This window comes from Oryzias latipes, chromosome 8 (assembly GCF_053564925.1).
Source record: "Oryzias latipes strain Hd-rR chromosome 8, Olatipes_Hd-rR_3.1".
Lineage (NCBI taxonomy): Eukaryota > Metazoa > Chordata > Actinopteri > Beloniformes > Adrianichthyidae > Oryzias > Oryzias latipes.
The window spans coordinates 26,553,391-26,573,745 of NC_136244.1; the positions used below are offsets into that span (position 1 = coordinate 26,553,391).

The 20,355-nt window shown below is 40.5% G+C and overlaps 2 protein-coding genes across 5 annotated transcripts in view; one reads left to right on the plus strand and one right to left on the minus strand.

The window, feature by feature from the left end:
• The window catches only part of rbfox3b (RNA binding fox-1 homolog 3b), a 653,838-nt gene that overhangs the window by 67,317 nt on the left and 566,166 nt on the right, over positions 1–20,355 (plus strand). The gene's annotated exons all lie outside the window — the stretch shown is intronic.
• Positions 1,363–7,596, minus strand: LOC101173468 (ectonucleotide pyrophosphatase/phosphodiesterase family member 7). Its single transcript, XM_004071106.5, has 6 exons — positions 7,225–7,596; positions 6,994–7,139; positions 5,581–6,210; positions 4,202–4,436; positions 1,751–1,883; positions 1,363–1,626 (listed from the first exon to the last, which is right to left on the minus strand). Exons 1-6 carry the CDS (start codon positions 7,457–7,459, stop codon positions 1,569–1,571), a joined length of 1,437 nt encoding a protein of 478 aa, XP_004071154.1. The 5' UTR covers positions 7,460–7,596; the 3' UTR covers positions 1,363–1,568.

Below are 20,355 nucleotides of genomic sequence, written 5' to 3' on the forward strand. Positions count from 1 at the left end.
TCATGCAGCCTGAGAGCACGGTCTTGTCGACAGGTGCATTCACACCAGACGCGATTAACACGCCGGGAACGTCGGGTTTTAACGTAAAGCCAATGTCCCGAAGCGATCTGAGGTCCTGCAACACGGCCGTGTTTACCAATCAGGGACTCAGCTTTGGGCACGAGACTTTTTCAAAGACTTGATCAAAGGGTTTAAAAAAGATAGAATCCAACATGGCCGCTTGATGAGAGGATTTTCGTCCTGAACTCACATCCGTTTCCTTAACCCGCTGGGGGCTGTGGGGTTGCCAGATACTGACCCAGTTACTGTTGGGCAGAGGCGGGATACCCCTTGGACAGGTCGCCAGCCTGTAACAGGGTCCATGGAGCTGGAGCGAGTCCGCTATGCTAGCTAGTCGCCTGGTTGACAGCAATAGTGAGCTCCGCTGCCCTCTTTGACCTGGGCAGTGGAGGTTACTCTGCTGGCCCGCCGGCAGTTGGCTGCTCAGCAGACGGAGAGCGGGTGCCGTCATAGCGGCCTGCATCACTTGAGCTCCACAGGCCTATGATTATCTTATTTTCATCATCATAATAATAAACAGATTCCCCAGCTTTATTTAGATTTTTCCATCAGCGGTTTAATCCTCAAACAGACTTAATTAAAACTCAAATTAAATTGGGCTTTTTAAAGTAATTTAAAACCCAGGCGCAGCTCTCTGTAGGATGTGGTGAACCCAGACACAAACCGTGTTGGCGGTTGCTCCGGAGTCGGGCGTCAAGCAGCAAATTTGACGCGTGATTAAGAGAGGCTGCAGACGTAACTTTGACGCGTGAATGCAGCTTAATATATTCAAAAATATGGGGGCTTGAGAAAACAGCAACACTACAAAATCCTTTTAGACATCACTTTAGGGAAAAATGTTTATCTAAATTTTTAAATATTCAGTAAAAATGCTGCTATTTAACATGTAAAATAAATTATCAGTAAATGTAAAAAGACAAGTAAATAAGCAAAAGAAATGTCATAAGGACTGTTTTTTTTTGTCATGCAAAGTTAATCCCGTCTGAATTTTTCTCTTTACAAACTACTGAGGTTGAAGTTCAAATGACTCTAATATCAATAATAATAAATGCAGTCATTTATTTTTCCTTTACTTAAGTTGAGATTTTATTCAGACACCTTTTACTTTGAAAGTTCTGACAGGAAGTGTTTTGTCTCTTTGTGTAACTTGACACTGGTTTGTATTTTTCGGGCACAACAGAGAAAATGTGCCAGCTGTAATATGACACTCACAGGCCTCCATAGTTTCACCAAAAAGCTTTAAAAAAAATCTTTATAAATTTGGAACAAAACCAGACATTGAATAACTTGAGGTCTGTGACATTTTGTGATCACTTTTGAGGTAGAGTTTATTCATTAAAAAGAAAAACAATTCACATATTAAGGTGTACAAACCTTATTCAAACATTTAAAGGAAAGTCAGTTTTATATATATATTTATATGTGTTAATTTAAAGTCTTTGGAAATATCTCAATCATTTTGACACATTTGAGATGAACTTTGGATCCATTTTTGTTGTTTGGTGTGTTTATAGTGACGTTTGCTTTGTGTCCACTTTTTCTGAAAGACTTTCCAGGCTCTTTGATCTGAAACAGAAAGATTATAGAAAAACACAGAAGAAGAAACAATTTTTAGGGAAAGAAAACAGAAAAAATGGATAAAAAATGTCCTAAATATTCAGAAAATGGAACTTGTTTTACAGCTCTTTACCTTTTATTCTTGGGCTTTTTGAGCAGTTTTGTTAACACAGTTACAACACAAACGATCACAAGAAATCCACCCATTGCAGAAAGTCCAATGAATCCTCTTTTCACATAATCCCCACTGTGGTCTTTATTTGATTCTGAAAAGACAAGCATTGGCACATTTTTCAGCATTTATAAACATAGAAACTAGGCTTTCCTGCAGTTTCTTCAGGCCCTTCCGGAAATTGTCTTCTGCCAGTTCCGCCCCCAGACTAACTCACACAACGGTTGTGTCCGAATTCCTTCCCTACTCACTACATAGTGCACTGTATTGTGGGTTTTCCAGAATTTTCCAGAAGCCTCTGCGTGCAGCAGTGCTCACTAGATTGGCGAATATAGACCACAATGCATTGCGTCGGAACAATTATTGCCAAAAAAAATGTATTTAAATTAATTTTTTAAATAAATCTTCAACGTTTTTATCTCCAGAAGACAGTGGACTCATAAATAAATGCTCATATTAATTAGATTTTAACTTCGTTAAATCGAGGACGTCATATCCGCCATTAAAAAAAAAAGAAAAAAAAAGTAGTGAGCGTGGTGTCCAAATTGCTTTTAAAATTAAGGGCGCTATAGTCCTGCACTATATAGCTTTTTAGTAGTTGGGGGTTACGGAGGGAGACATGTTTGTTAGTTTGGACATAGCCAACCGCTTTCTCTGTGGAACTAGCAGTGATTGACTAAACACTTTCATTTCATTTACGCAACTCGCACATCTGTCTAAGCTAAAGTCCAGATGCTGTCTGTTTTCGTGGGAGAAACACAGACGAGCTGCGGTCCTCAGTATTCTACGGCACCCTCAAAACGCGAAAGGCGGAGTCTTGGAGATCAAGTTGTCTTACTTCCGGGTAAGACATTGAGCTGCGAAGGTAACTCATATTTCATAAAACAATAGTTTTTTAGTGTGCCAAAGGTAATATATGATCATATATGTGGTTATATGTCACTCTGAAAGGCTTAATACAGGAAAGCAGGATACAGACCCTATAAAATCATAAATCAATGAAAAAATATATTTTTAAATAATGAATGGATGAGAAAACATACAGATTAGTTTTTACTGTGAATACAGTGGACCCAGGTTAGGCTATGTCCGAATTTACTCACTATTCCACAATCCTTAAAAGTCCGTATAATGCAGGACTTTAAACAGACAAAATATATAAATAAAGCTAAACAGAACAAAAAGTGGTTTTTGTACACAGAACACTAGATTGTTTTAAAAAAAACGAAATAATTCAGTTAGTGTGGAAACCACCGTTTCATCCACTTGAAAGAAGCGGAAAAGCCGAAAAACTAGTCTTTTATCTGTTGACTCACTGTAAAAACTTTCTTCTCTTATTTTTAAACGGTGTAATTGAGTGAAAGCAGCTTCAAGTGCAGAGTTTTTTTTTTCCATCAGTTTGCCTTTAATTGTTGATGTTCCTGCTTAAACAAAAGGCAGTAGTTTTACTGCAGCATATATTCAAAGCCTTATGTCAACCTCCATCTTTTTATTTTTTATAGTTTTATTTTCAAGTTTTAGTACACATAACATGAGCTCCACCTAGATTTTACCCAAAATTCATAGCTGTGTATTTCGGCTGGAACTCCTCAGTAGGTCCTATTTCCATCAGTGGGTTTTCAGCGTTGGAAATAAGCGGTTATCCTGTTGTCCGAGATAACCAGATTTCACGGAGGACAACCAAAAATGAACCTGATGGTTGTCCGTGTGACAACCTGGTCTTTCATTCAACATTTTGGTATTTTTTCGACTATTTTTCAAAGTTTTTGGGAAACCGATATCCGACCTTTTAAGATAAAACCGAGTGTACACGAACGATGTCACGTGACTTCCGAAAGAACCGAGTACGCCCGAAGACATCGCAAATGACAAAATTGCACCTGCATGTCTTGTTTAAAAGATCAGGGATATTAGTCTTTACTGCTACTGCAGTGCACAATGTAAACATGGTATCATTTACACATGTGTATATTTGAAATAGATGTTATATCAGATTATAACTTTTAATCACATATAAATATTACTTTATATTTGGAATGCTGTACTAGTCCCAGTCTGTACAAGTGTTCTAAATTTTAAAAATACTCATTAGGTTACAGTGTTGGTTAATGTAATCAATTTTCTGATATATTATAGGGTAAGATAAAGTATTTTCATTTGACCGTAACAGTATTTGATTTACATGGTAATACTTTGTGTAACCAGATGCTTCAATATTTAGTAAAATGTTTGTTTTTAATTATTTAAAGAGTTTTTTAAATGTCCATCATAAGAGGCAGTTGATACTGAGTAGGTTTCGTTGCGTTGAATATTGGTATCGAAGGACAACCAAATATTGGGGAGGACAACAAAATATTACTTGCCGGACATCCATTTTCCCCCCCTTATTTCTAACGCTGGTCTTAAACTCACCCTGAGACAACTGGCTGGTGACCAGCATGTGTTTGGTGACGCTCAGATGACCGTCGTTGACCTCCGGCTCGATGCCCAGGAGATGGCACATCAGCGGGTAGATGTTGACGGTCTCGAACGGCCCCACCACCAGGTTCTGTCTGAACGCCGGGCCCACCGCCCTGAAGAAAGGCTTCATGTCCAGCTCCTTGTTGTCAAAGCCGTGCTCTCCTTTATTGAACTGAACTGGAAAGTACTGCAAGGACAAGGGTGGATGATGTAAGTGGCGTGGCCCAGTTTGTTGGCTTTAATTACTGTGATTTCGTGGGGCAGAAATATTAATTGGAGCTTAAAGGATCTCTACACGGTGGCTTACTTCCAGCAGAGGGAGGCATTGGCCAAGCCAAAGATAGGATTTCATGCAGCAGAGTGAAGGGCTTTTCTATCAAAGAGCTTCAATGATCATTTTAATCCAATTAGAACATTTCTATTTTCATCAAACACTCGAGACTTGAGCTCCTTTGATGATTTACTGTTTTACATCTATGACCAAAGGTTTGTCATAGAAAAAACAGAACGCTGGTATCTCGGAAATTATGTAACTGTTGTGCACTGATATAGGATGTTATCAAAGGGGGGGGGGGGGGGGGGGGTTAGGGATGTGACAAAAGTCCTCTGATGTAACTGAGGTCAAAGCCTGGGGGCTTTAGATAACCTGGGGATTTCCTGGATGTGCCTGTTTTATCAATCAGTGGATGAGTTCTGTTTGTGTTTCACTAATGGTTTGATGGTCCTCAGTATTCAGCTGCAGAGTGGCTGAGTGAAAATGAGTCAAGTGAAAATGCTAATTTTGAATTTTCAAGCATGAATAGCTCCATGAAGCATTTGAGAGCGTGGCGTATCATCCGCCAGGCCCTGGATTATCCGTGCAAATGCACTTGATTAAAATTTGTAATGGACTAAGATTAGAATTTAACTTCTTGTTTGTGATTGAAAAGAGTCCAGTTCCATAAATTAAAATCAGCAAATTTTTTTTGAAGGGTAATTTAATTACTTCTGCGGACGTTTCTGGAATGAACGTAATCGGACGAACCGATTTCTTATCTGGTCCTTAAACAACCCCCCAGGCTAATTATAGCGATCATAATGACAGATTTACGGACTCTTATCTTTATCAAAACGATTACAGCAGATGTAAATGTTTGCCATTTTGAACGTGGCATTGTTCACTTGCACAAGTGACACTTTATTTTACCCTTTAAAGGGTAAATCAATAAGACTTGCTGCTGCGCTGCATGTTTCTGTGCTGTGAAACATCCCAGCATGCCTGACCCAAACGTGGGATTTCTTCTTTGTTTGTTGCAAGTGTTTAAACAATTGAGTGAGATCCGTCAACGCACCCCGTTGATTACGTATCCGAGGTCGGCCCATAGAACGATGGGGAGGATGCGCTCGTGGTTGCTAAAGCGCAGGTGCGCTGGCATCTCTTCCTTCTTGTAGACGTGCAGGTGTGGATGAGCCCCCTTCAAGGCGTTGTAAACCTTTTCCAGCCGTCCCGGTTTAGGCAGCAGCATGCCAGAGGGGCCATAGTCCACCAGATGGAAGGAAATGTCTTGGAAGGAAAAGCCTGGGATCTTTGAGAGTATGATTTCGTCCACCTGGGCTCCACGCTGCACTGTAGTCATGCCGTGGTCTGCGGTGATGATGATGTTCAGCCGGTCGATGAGCCCGTGCTGTTGAGCCGAGGCGCGAATGTAGCCAACGGCTCTGTCAACCTGCTTCACCATCTCCCTGCGTTCAGGAGAATCCGGGCCGTACTTGTGGCCCGTGCCATCCGGCTCGCCGAAGTACATGGACACAAAGTCCAGATCCTGATCTCTGAACCAGCCCATCACCTTGTCCGTGTTCTCCTTCCATGTGGTCTCATTCTTGTAGTCATGGAACCGGGGCTCCACCTCCTGCACCAGAGCCTTCTCCCCCTGATAGCTGGAAGCTGTGCCCGGAAAGTGGAGAGAGCCGGCTTTTAGGCCCTGGAAGGGTCAAAAAGAGAGGTCACAATGGATATCACTAGACTACGTTTTTGGCTTTGTGTTCAAATGAATCCCAATTCTACACCTTGACTCTACCTTTGAGGTTAAGACAGTAGAAGTGTGTATTTCAGACTCAGAATGGGGGCAAGGAAAGACCTCTGCAGCCCTTGAAATGTCATAAAGGACCACATTACAAATGAAGCAGCATAAAAAGAAGAATGTTTTGTGCGAGAATGGTTTCAACAGTTGTCTTTTTAGTCTTGTTCTGGTGTTTGATGCTAAAGTCTCATATGAGACTTTCTTGGCGACAGAGTTCTGCTTTGACTTTGGAACTTGAATGCAGCGACTCAGTGGCTTTGTGGAAGAGTGTCCACCCCAAGACTGGAAGGCTGTGAGTCACAAATCCACTGTCAAATCATGCACAAAGACCTTAAAAAAAGGACAAAAGGCTCCCTACTTGACACTCAGCAATAGGGGTTGGAGGGGGGGGGGGGGGGGGTGTATGAACAGCTCTATGCTCCCCCAGGGGACGGGTCAAATGCAAAAAACAAATTTCATAGCTTCAGCTAATGTAGCTAAAACAGCTAATGAGACTAACCTTAATTGGCACCAAATAATGATATTATAAGCAAAGAAAGATGAACAATTAAAGGTTGAATACCAGAAAAGTAAATGGATTGATTTTTAGAGTCTACAGCAGTCTCCTGACATTGTAGCTCCGGTTGCAGAGCTTTCATTTGCAAACTCTGGATCCGGCTTTACTCTGTGAGAAGCTTTACAGACCTGTCGCTGAGCTGTGATCCAGATGGGCAGAGAGCCGTTGTCCCACCAGTTGTTCACAAACTGAGTCATATAGTACTGCTTCTTCTCTTGTGTGGTTGTGTTGAACCACATGTTGTGTATCACTCCATGGTTCTCGATGTAGCGTCCTGCAGAAAACGGCCTCTGTGAATCTGCTCGCACTCAAAGGAGTAGAAAAAAACTGATGATGAAGATGTAAACTGAGAGAATTACCTGTCAGGAGGGTGAAGTGAGTGGGACTGGTGATGGTGAGGTACGGAGGTGTCACATACAGGGCTTTGACTCCATCCTTGGCCATTTGATCAAGGTTTGGCGTGTCCACGTCCAGGTCGTAATCCCACCTGAACCCATCGAATGAGATCAGAAGCAGCTTCTGCCTGTCCTTGTTCAGTGGAGCACTGAGGACCACCGAGGCCCAGAGGGTGCATAGAACAGCGGTCCGGAGCATGTCCTCCACCTCAGGATGCCAACCGACCAAACTGTCACTCTCAAGTCAGTCCGCTCGTTTTCATCCAACTTCCCTGAAGCAACTTCTGAACAAAGTTTCACCTCCTATCTTATCTTATTGATTGGATGGACTTTATCTCGAAGCCTTTCTGCATGAGGTTTATGGGCCTCTTTTATGGCTGGGTCCTGTGTTCACAGTGAATTTCCCACCTCGTTTTGCTCTTGAGCACTAGCAGTAAAGCAGATTAATCTCTGCAGCCATCTTGCCTGTTTCTTTCCTAACTCTGTTGTTGATGCTGCTTCTCCTGGTCGTCGGTGCACCAGAGTTTCCTGTGAATCACTGACAATGTGGGGAATGACACTTTGATGGGTTTCACCTTGAGGTGGAGTGGTGCATGATTGATCTGACACCAGGAAAATGAAGAGGAGAATGAGAGTATATATCTAGTCATCAGCGAGCAGAGGCCTCTTGGGGAGAAAAACCCTAATAGACAAATTCGTTTTAATAACTTTAATGTGTGGACCGAGCCGGGATGTTGTTTGGATCTTTATAAAACCTGCATCTGCAGCTTTAGATCAAACCTGATCTGCCCCCCCCAATGCTATATATCACCCCATTGAGATGTAATCTTATCAATGTCCGTCATATTGTCTAGAGAAGCTAAATCTTCAGATTTCTTTATTGTCTGTGTCCTTGGCAGAAGTTCAAGGGAGAAGTCTAATCTTTATGGAGATAAGGGATAACATTCATCAGCTTTCATTTGCCTCATTCATATTCAGCAGCTTTCTCATATTAACTCTATCCGCTCGTCAGCAAGGTTCGGGATGGGGGGGTTTGGGCTGTTGAGACCAGGAAAAGTCTCAGATCTCTGCTATGAGAACTTTATCAAACACACCACCATCTGAGCCTAGAAAACTTTATCCGACCCTCCCAGTCCTGCGAGGAGTTGACGGTGGGATTATCACGTTTTCTCCAAGAAGAAAGATCTGTTTCTTTTTGCCTTGGGCATTCCGTCCAGCAGCCCTTCCCCACACGCAGCGCCGTGTTGCTTCACTGCATGCCCTCACATTTATGAGCTTAAAAATAAAGTTAGGCTGTAATTTAAAAACTTGTGCTCAGACAAAGCCCGGCCCAGCCGAGAAGCCACGAACTCGTTGTTTAGATCGGCTTCTGTATCTGATCCAGGCTTGTTTACTCAGCCTCAGCGAAGACTCACACTGCTCTGCTTCCTTTAGTTATATGATGCTGGAGCCGCTGAACACAAGTGACAAGCTCCCACACACTGTGTCCCTTACAGACATCTATACAGCTTCATTTTATTAGATTTTTCACTCTGCAACTTTCCTCCCACGCATCATAAGAAGCATCGCGGCATTCATACTTTGATTGCTGTATGAGCTCCAGAAGGGCACGTGTAAATCGATTAGACGCACCAAAAAAGGCTTTGATTAAAGAAGTTCTTCAAACACAGAACCCTGTGGAACTATGGACATTTCCATATTAAAAAAGAAAGGCGTTAATTCCACCACGTCAGGTTTCCAGAGTTTAGCATGAAAACAACTGTTTTTACTCCTAATTGGACATTTGTCACAAATGTTTCAGACTGTAGAGTTCATTTCATTTATAGACATAAACGGCTTAGTTAAGTTTGTTTTGTTTGCGGAGAAAAGTAAAATAAATCTGTTGAAATTTGCCAGACCTAAAGAGAAAAAAATGAAATGAAAATCATCCCCTAACAAATTATTCCATCTTTGGATGGATGGATTGTTCTTTCTGACAATCACCAATGGTTCTTACTATCCATCAATAGCTCTTTCCGTGCATCCATCCATCAGTCTGGGACAGTGTCACAGCTCTTTACTGCCACTTTACTGCGGCTGCGTCGCAAATGAATACAATTATAATACTGTATTCTTTAACAAATAGCAGTAACAACTACCTATCTAACTAATGAACTGACTATATAGGTGCTGTAGAATGACTGTGTGTGTCAGCGCGCTGTGTGTGTAGGAGGAAGGAGCATGCACAAGTGTGTTGGGGGTGCATGTTGATTCCTCTGCAGTGGACCGCTCTGGAGCTGTACGCGAGTTTCACCTGTTCTCCCTGGCACAGACATCTTCTCAGAATATTATTTATTGCCTGGTAATAAGCAGACTGCAGACACTTTGTCACCTTTCCGGTAGCCATGAATCCTGACACCCATGAAGAACGCGGGGCAGGAGGCTCCGCCTTTGTTTATATAGACACGTAACGTTGCGCTACACAAAATAGTTCCCAAACAAAACATGTAGTGATATTCATGGAAATCTAACAGTGTGCGTTCATGTTTGGTGTTAGAGAGTGAAGGAGAACAGTAATAACCCCCCCCCCCCCCCCCCCCCCCAACACAAAATACTCCGGTGGGCGGCCGTGTCGCGCACTTAAGAACACACGCAGCTTGTAATGAAAATGAATACAATGGAAATTAATAAGTAGAACGCAGTAAATTTGTCGTATTTCCTCAAGACGGAAACTTCTGTTGTAGAATAAAGATGTGTGTGTGCTGCTGAAAGTGCATGTGTGTGTGCGTGTGTGTATGTGTGTGTTGGTGGGTGTGTGTGTGAGAGTAGAGGGAGTGAAGGAGAACACCAATAAAAGGTTTCCCCCCAGAAACCCTTGAAGTCTGAACACAGGACTAGCAGAAAAAATAAATTATCAGCAAAGATGTTTAATGTGTTTAATGTGTTTATTATAGTTCCAATCACGCACCATATGCAGAACTTAAAAAACAAACAAAAAACAAGTGCGGTGATGAGGTCGTCACCGCGGTGATGAGGTCATCGTCAGTCCTCTATTCCTAACCCTTATCCCTTTTCAATTCAATAAAAATTCAATTTTATTTGTATAGCCCAAAATCACAACAACAGTCATCTCGATCCCTACCCACAGTTCTTTGAATGTTTCCATTCACGGTTCTTTCTATCAATAGTTTCTTCCATTCATCAATTCAGTGGATCAAATCAGAGATAAAAATACAATTTTTAGTTTAAAATACAAACTGAACCATTAAAGTGTCACAAATATGCAAAATAAAAAACCTCCTTTAGAAGAAACATGAAGGAACCACATTGAACCACATTTGATAAAGGTTTTTTTTTTCTTTAATGTAGGTTTGTATCTGCAATGAAAGACACAAAACCTGCTTCGCTTGAATCAAAACAGCTTTAAACAAACTCAAACGTCTCTTCAATGTTTTGGGGCTTTTCTTTATACGTTGCACGGAAGCAAACATTTATTCTAATCGTTACACAGTAGATCAGAACGTCACCAGAGATCTCTAAAGTTGTGCTTCTTCTTTCTGGAGAAGAAAATTCTTTCATGTGCAGATATTTCTTTTGAGTGTTGTCAGATTAAAAAAAAAACATGGAGTAAAACTTCCTCGCCAAACGTTTTAAACCAGAATCGTTGATGAAAGGCGAGTGGGAACCTCAACAAAAACAGTGGCAGCAGCTCCTGCTTTTTATAGCTGGGAGATAAATCTTCAGCTGCATTCTGCTCACTTTGGAGTTTGTATTGAAGGCAGCTCTCCTCCCCACCGCGACGGGAAGCAGACCATCAAGTTCACGCCAGCGTGCCGAGATCGATGTGTTTTTGCGTTGTGTGCAAACAAACTTTTTATGCATGAATGGCTCATTATCAGGTTATGTGTGTACAAGTCAAGGCGTAAAACTCCAAACTGCAGGAGGACTCTGCTGGAGGCGCATTGTGCTCACATATGTAACTCGCATAAAACAACTGCAGTAAATCCAGCGTTTTAACAGCTTCTTCAACCATGTTTATCACTGTCAGGATGGAAAGGTGTCGTTTTATCAGGCCCTGATGAAATCGGTGAGCAGCAGGTCTGCAGATCTGCTCCTGGTTTCCTTGTTTTGGTCCAACTGCTTTATTATGTTTAATAAAAGAAGCACATGTTCCTTTTATTAAACATATTTCAGTTCAACTGCTTATATCTGTAAACCCGTATTGTTTGTAGTTTAGTGCAAAGGGAGAGTGAGAGTCCAATAAAACGCAGTTCCATTTTTTTAAAAGAACAGCTTCAGGCCCACTTTGAAAAATGCATCAATGAAACATTTGCTTGAACTCACGTGCACACAAATGTAAACTCTAAATGTGTGCAGCTAACACTGACTTGGTTTAGGTGCACCGCCTGAAGAGGTTTTCCTAAATATGTACTCAATTTTCATGCGTTTTAGATGCTAATGTTAGCAGTTCCTGGCTCCATTCATAAACACAGGCATGGCTAATGCTGCGTTCACACCAACTGTGGTTGGCACGTCAAATTTGCATACACTGCCTCTTTGGATGTGCTTTAAATTTGTCCCAAAATATGTCTATAAAGGCCGTGTCACAACAATTTGGAAATATTGCATTGATGAATACTGGTCATACATGAATCTACGTGGACAAAGTGAGAAAAGTTGTGGTCTTGACGTGAAATTTTCACAGATGTATCACAAATGAACCACATTAAAACCACGGAAGAAGTGCGAATAAAACACGCTAAGAACACGTAAATTAGCACAGAATATCAACTGTGGGTGTTGTGCTGGTTATATACAATTCATTAGTGATTCGTTGTCAATTACGTAATTTGAACATGTAATGTGTGCCGTATACGCGATATAAGAGTTATACATTGGTGGTACGTGCGTGAAAAGTCTTAGACATACGTGGAACGGTCATGGAAAGCAACAAATTTGTATATGCATTTTGCAAAAATCACTGTTTTGCAAGATTTATGTAATTTCATACAACTGAAGAGAATTATGGGTAAACTGGTAAACAGCTCAAAATAGAAATCACGTAAAGACCTGCCGGCCGAAACCCTGGACGGACGTCTGAACCTCCTGACGAATGACGAATGCGTATGAATGACGTATATCAGGCAAATCTCATACATGGAAAATGCGCAGAATGTAGTTGGTGGCTGTGTGACACTCGTGACGTGTGTGGGAGGAGCTACCGTCAAAAGGTTCTTTTTCCTCATTGCAACATGTAAACATTGACAGTATATCTGTTCTTTTTATCATTACCTCCACACAAAAAAGGAAAATATCAAAGACCGGGAGGAGAACTATCAGATTCTCCCCCATGTTGGTTTTGGACTGCACCCGCTGACCACGTCATCAACGCATCACAGGCCAAAGCTGAGTTCCTGATTAGTTGGCATGACGCATCTTTTGCGCAGAAGTTGAGTTTTGAACTTTTTGTGCCATGATGCACAAAACCAGCTGCTGCCAGACCGGAGCGCAGTGTTTGTGCCGCAGGACCTCTGGTCGCGTCTGTACATTGACTAAAACAGGACGTCCCTAACGCGCGTGTGTGACTGTAGCCCAACACCTATGCGATACATGGTGGGGGTGTTTTAGTGCTATTGGTCGTGAGATCCATCATGGCTCGCGGTCACTCCACCACAATCCCCCTCCAGAAGTCGGGAGTCGTGTAAGAACAAGAGCGATCACCGCCACCAAAGGACTGAGCTTCACACCCGACGTTAAAGGGTTGCTTGGTAACAGCTTGTGCCGAGTGTTTTATGGGTTGTCCAGGTTTATAGCAACATCATTAACTTCAATTCTCTTAAAGATTGCACTAACTCTGCAGACAAATGGGATTGAATGAATAAATAAAGTTTTATCTGCGCCAAAGAAATGTTCTGCACCACGGTCGCTGAGACGAGGTCAAAACGCCGCCACGAGCATCACGCAGTAAAGTGGATTCTGATGGACTTAAGCTTGGAGGCTGTTTATCTAGGTATGTAAACTTCTCTTATTCATCTTTATCTGAGCTTAGATTTGGTGTCAGTGTGGCGCTCAGCTGCGTCATGCATATTGATACTTCAAATTAAAAAAATGCTTACACCACGGTACAATGTCTTCTTTCTGATTAAAGTGCTACAGTGCAGTTTAAACTGGTTGCATAAGTTCAACATGTCTATTATAAACAGAAGTAATGTGCAAATACAGCAGATTGAAGATAACGAGCATAACGCAGCAGCAATAATCCAAAGGGATTAAGCTATAAAACAAAGTGTCATAAAAGGACGTGCTTAAAAACTCCCAGCCAGAGAGCTGATTGCTCCACTATTGGAAGGTGGAATGTCTGTGGAAACCTCCTCTGGACGTTTACGGACTCCACCCCAAAGACCTTCCTGTTGGAGCCTCGCAGGGACCGATGGGTTCTAACACGCTTCTGTCTTGGAAACACGCTGCTGTCCACTCCACAGTTTTGAGAGTTTCTTTCTTTTTGCAAAAACAGTGAGAACAAGAAAAAAAGCGCTTACTTTTAACTTGATTAACAAGGTGAATGCGAAGAAAAGTGGCGTGAAAATAGCAAAAAGAGCGATCATTCATTATCTGTACATATGTCCTCCATCATCAGAAAAATGCGTCAAGAACATGTTAAAAACACCAAAAACAAGTTTGTTTTATTGTCAGTGTGTTTTTTAAAAAACTAATTGTAATAAAAAAGCATGTATAAAGGCTGCGTGTGTTGTTAAATGTAGTGATGCAGTTAATGGACCAAAGCAAATGTAAGTCTTATCTTCAGTATTATTGTTTTTCTCTGCTGCTGTCAGGCCTCATGGGATCATAAAGGCTGTTTATATCTGATCTTAGACATTTCAAAGTGACGTTACCAGAGGCGAACATTTTGGACATCCTTTTTTTTAATTCCTGTTTTAAAGATGATTCAATGTGTTTTTATGTTTGTAAGAAATAGATTCACTATTGGGTGCCGTCGTCTGTGAGCCGTAATTAGATTAATTATCCCAATTTCCAAAAACTAACATTAGTTCAAAGTTAAATGAAAGCTGCTTTATTCAGTCTTTTAGTTTAAACAAAATGTATAAAATAGAATGAGTTAACATTTACACTATATTTATACACACACACACTGTATGAGCCAAAAATGAATTAAAAAGTTAATTTGTTAAACAATAAAAAACGCTTGATGTAAAGATTAAATATGATAAGCTTCTATTTTTTTAACATCATCCTTTTGAGATTTTTTTTCCAAGAAAAATTTATCAATAAAATGATAACTTATTCAAAGTACTTTTCTACAGCAGATATCACCTGAAATTAATGAAGGAAAGGAATGTGTTTGAAACATTGCATGAATAGATGTTGATATTTCATAGAAAACATAAAAATGTGTTTATTTCAGTTTTCATAACAGAAATTATAGGTTTGAATGTGTTTCTTTGAATGTCATTTACAAATAATAAGTCTTAAATTAAATAAGTCTTTGAGTGACAAACTCATATTGCTTTGATGGTAGAAGAAGAAAATTTGCTGGATATTTTCATGGAAAAGCTGAACTAAAATGTTATATTATGTTATTTAAATACATCTTAAACCTTGGAACAGTCTCTTCAATGTCCAGAACAATCACAATCTTACACGTCATTGGACCAAAAAACAGCCAATCAGTAGTGTGACATCATCATTACTTGCAGGCTGAACAGTTTTGATACTTACGCCGGCTTTGCACCAATATGCAATGTTTTACGACTTAAAGAGTTGCAGAACTTAGAGGATGGAAGAACTGTGGGGAACCTTTTCAGTATTTTTTTCTGGAATGATCCACAGTGATGATCATGTTTTTGTGTTACTGCTGAGGTCAACCACAAGGTTGACGGGGAAAAAAAGTTGTTCAACAACTTCACCATTTCTTTTATCAGATTTGTTGGTTGTGATCTCCTGTTTTCAAATAAATGTATAAATTATGGTGTTTCATATCATTTTAATTTCCTACATTTAGTAAAAAGATAAAGCAACTGTACAAACTTATATTTAAAAGTAAGAATCATGGTTCGATATGTGAACCATTGAGCTTCATTTGTCAATCAAATTGGACCGAAGTAAGAATCCACATCCGCCTTGTGATGAATATTTTTTGCATAATTGGAAAGTTAGTCATGAAAGGGGAAAAACTGCTTCAAATGTTTTTTTTTTTAAACTTTACAATCTGGTTTTTCGTTGACTTGTACCTGATTTGACCCCATAAACCAGTCACAAACAGCCTTTCAGTATGATGAGGGAGTTAGTTAGCACCTCGTGATTATGTAACAACTCCTTAGGAAGCTAACCTGTGATTTGATCTAACAGGTGCCAAGAGTGGCTATCGCCTACATTTTCTTAATATTTACCCAACTGTTAATTCACGCATTCATCCCCGGCCGCCCCACTGCCACTTAACGGTTTAAAGGTTGACGCTTAAGACAAAGGAAGGCAACACAAAGTGAAAGGACTGATGTCGCGTGTTTAACAGCCACTGAAAGTAAAAGTCTGTAGTTGGAGTAGCGGTAACTCGTCAGCAGGCTGGCGTGATGCTTGAAGACGGCTGGGGAGGCTCCCTGCGTGCTACAGTATGTAGCTGCTGAATGCCTCAGTACACGCCCACGCATGGTAAACATGTGATGACAGCGCCGGGTCAAGGGGCAGAGGTGCACCGCGAGGCAAACATCCAAACAAAGCTTCAAAAAGACCTGCACTCCTTGTCATTCAAATCCAGTGTCATTGCTGGTCGCCACGGCGAGCGTTAACGTCCGTGTCAGCGCTTCGTCAGACTGGGACTGACCTTGAGCGTCTGTCTGTATCATTGAACAAAGCCTGTATATGAACAGCGCTGCTGTAATGCGCGTTGACAGTGATTTGATAACAGTGAGATTAACATATAGACAGGCTGGCAGCCGTTCCGGCCTGAACTGCACATCGCAGCACACATAACATACATTATTAAAACCGAACAGCAGGAAAGTGACAACAAATATTCTCCTAATATAGTGGCTCTTCTTTTATATTAAGAGTCCTGCCAATAAATGCAGAGGTTTTATGACCTGCAGTGGTGCAGCGGTACATCTCAATAAAAACAAGCAGGAGTCAATGATCAACGAGCGCCCACGTACAGAAACAGACCAAGCTGCAGATTTGTACTTTTACCTTAGAGCTTTTATCACCGCCACTAATTGAGGTTGCAGCCACGACATGAATGTGCAGACCGCTACAACTTTCTTAAATGTCAGCCTTTTATTTCTCGACTTGATTTGTTTGAGAGGCGAATATGTTTTTGTTTAAACACAAAGAGAGGAATTTTCCGACCGTTTGAAGGTCAGACGCTTTTTAACTCGAAACCTTTTCATCAACCTGACCTGTATAGTTCTTATTCAGTCTCTTGATGAGACGGCGGAGCTGTAATACTCAGATCTTTGAAGGGCAACTTAAAAAGGGCTCAGAGACCTTCAGCTTTAAACCCAGTGTTTTACAGAATCAAGAAAGATTTAGAAGATAAGAGGTTGTGCCAAGAGAACCCATCATTAAAAACACGTCGGGGCAGAAAATACCAACTGGTGGCGCAAATAAGTTCTAGACACTTTCATGGCATAGTTGTTTGGGGCTAAATTAATCCAAAAAAAAAAAAGGCTAAAAATAAATCTGGGAAGTGTAATTTCTAAATCTAACTCTTCAACCCCGGAGGACCCACAGGGTCAAATGTCTCCTGGTTTTTGTTTTTGTTTTTTCATTCATTCATCTTCTAAGCCCGTTTTTGTCCCTTTCGGGGTCACCGGGCAGCCGGAGCCTATCCCGGCCACTCGTGGGCAAAGGCAGGGGCCATCCTGGACAGGACGCCAGTCTTTCGCAGGGCCACAATCACACAGCCATACACACACTTTCTTAACTAGGGACAATTCAATTCAGTCAAACCCACACATGCACAGGGAGAGCATACAAACTCCACACAGGCCCCCCATTGGTGTTCTGGTTCAGGTCCCCCAGACGCTACTTGAACCGGGGCCTTCTTGCTGTGAGGGAAGATCGCTAACCACTGCGCCACTTTTTTCGGGTTTTTATTTTTAATTAATTAATTAATTTTTTTACATTATCACTGCTGTTATTTGCTGCTTCCCAAAATGAACAAACAAAAACCAAATTTGTTTAATTAACTTTAAAAGCCCTGAAGATGATTGTTGTTGGGTTCTCCAGTGTTGACATAAACAAGGCGTCCAAGACGACAAGGTTCAAAGTAAAAGAGTGAAAGATAATCTAAGATTTGAACAGATGTTTGTATCAGTTCTTCAAATCAATATTCATTCTTTTTATTTGTTGTTTTATGATTTTTGTTGTTGTTTTTTTTATTTTCCAGTTATAAAACAGTTAAGCTCTGAATTTTTTGAGGGGAAATAAACCAATTTATTAATGCCATTCCACTTTCCCCTCTAAGAAACATTTTTCTTATTGAAAGATTTTGTTTAAAAAAAAACAACTAAGAAATTGAAGATTAAAAAAAAAGTTGATTTAAAGTCATGTGGTACCAGACTCGTGAATTTTAAGAAACACTTTGCCTGAAATGAAAAAAAAAATACTTATAGTTACATTACAAAGCCAGATTATCCTGAAATTTTTTTTTTCTTGTTAGTGTTTTTACACTTAAATGTAAACATCTTAACTCTTTATTTATTTTAATACTAATGATCATAGCTTTTATGTCAAGAAAACCTAACGTTTAGTGTCTCAGAAAAAGAGAATCACATCAATAAAGGAGGTCTTCTGCATGAAAATCTCCCATAATTGTTCGTTTCTGTTCTCTCAGTTCTTGTTTTTTGCATAAATTAGCAGACCTGCCGAGATGGAACGGAGGCCCACATTGCTTTGACAGGAAATGGGTACCGGACTGTATCTGGCGTTGAACCGGTGCTTTAGAAACTTCTGGTTCTGGTGCCTTAACAGTGCCTGAAGTGGTCCTTAAAAAAAAAAGAAGCATTTTTTTCCTAAACATGGAAGCGTGACAAAAAGGAGAGCACTTGAACGGACCTGAGCTGCTTCTTTTCCCTTCTTCTTCCTGACTCTAAACTGCATCTCCGTTTTTCACGCCAATGAAGTAAACGCAGATCTCACCACTCATCGCCAGGACAACGATCTTTTTTTGGGGCGTTGTACTCGTCCTTCTTATCCATCAGATCACTGAATTGCTGTGAAGCGCAGACAAACTTTTGCCCGCTTCGCCTTTGGTGTTTTGACTGAAGCTCCACCCACCCCCAGATCCAAACCCATTCTTATGAGCCCGCCCACAATGTCTAGAAAGCTAAAATGATTGGCTAATACTGTACTGCAAAACTGAATGGAATTCAAGTGATTGACAAGTTCGAGATGTATGATACTGGTAGAACCGTAGACGTCGGTACCGGTACCAACTTGGCACATATTCTGGGGAACCATCCCCAGACAACTTTCTTCAGGCCATTGGGTTGTTGGTCTGGGATTGGTCGTCCTTCTCTTGAAAACAGTTGTACAGGTCAGGTGAGTTGACATGGTAACTAGAACTGTAGCAACATGGGTTCTGTTCCTCTCTACTCTTCCTCCAGATTCTGGATCCTGAGTTTCAAAGTGAAATGGAAACTTTCAACAGAGAACTGGACTTTGACCAACAGGCCAGTTCTTTTTCTCGCTGAGTCGTCTGTTTAACACCAGGAATGTGACATTTGTAGCCCATTTCAGGTGTTGTGTGATAGTCTTGATGGACTGGCATGTCAGGTGTTGTGTGATGGTCTTGATGGACTGGCATGTCAGGTGTTGTTTGATGTTCTTGATGGACTGGCATCAGACCACTCCTCTAGATGCTCCTTCAAATTCCTGAATGGATTCCATTTCCCATTCGCCCTCCAGGCTGCAGTTCTCCCTGTATCTGGCACAGCTTCCATCCCACTATTCCCACAGCTCCCTGTTTCCTTGCTTGGATGCAGCACTCTGTGAATAACCAGCTGTCTCCTGGACATCTGGCACGTCCTCAGTGTCCTCCGTGACTCACTCAAACTGAGACCTTTTAAAAGCTGGGGAAACCTGCAGTTGTCTCCAGTTCATTAGCTGATGGGAATGGGACACCAAGAGTTTGCAACATTAAAGTCTAATGTTCAGAGCCATAGTCAACATTGCTACAAGTTTTTTAGTTCATGGATATTGTTTTTGTAGAGTTTCAGACTTTTTCTTTTTTCTCCTATTTGCTTAAAGTATTTTCTCAAAGATGAAGAAAATCAGAGCAGAAGCCAGTTTTCTGCCACTTTGTTATTGGATTATTCTTAAATTCTTCAGTGCAGAATCAATTCAATCAGGTGGGAATAAATGAATTAGCCTTCTGCTGCCGGATAATGAAATCAGCGTCTCTCTGAAGGAGTGGACAGAAACAGCGTCTGTCAGTAAAAGAAACGACTACACGCTGGAATAAAGACAAACGACTCAAAGATTTCATCGCAGCTTTTAACAGCTGAAGGACAAAAAGAGCAGAAGATGATGTTTGTGTTTATGAGGTTTTGAAGAAAGAAAAATGACAAAATCAGCTTTGCAGCAGCAGAAACGTAAGGAATTTTACCAATTCCTTCATTTATAAATATGTGTATTATTTCCTGTTTAATTTGAGATATCATAAGTTACATAAAAATACATCCAATCAGCTCCAAACTCTTCATGATTTATCTAAAAACACAAACATTTTTGAAAGATGATTACAAAAATGTTTCAACAATTTTTTTCTCAAATCTGGTTAATTGGATGAAACATTTTCTAAAAACAAAATTAAAATAAATATATACTATAATAATTTATTTTAAAATCAAAGTTTGTTTTAAAAGAAAGTACTGCTTTTAAACGATTGTCTCTTTAATTTTATCTAAGGCATACAAATGTCTGTTTGTTTTCCTTATTTTCTGAGAATCAGGATAAATTTGCAAATGTGGGGTCTGCAAACATCCTTGGACTTTATCAAGAAGAAAAATGAACTAAACATCAATTTTCAAGTCTTTTTATTGACATTGAAAAAAAACAAATATAACAAACTGATTCTTGAATATTTTTTCGTAAATTGAT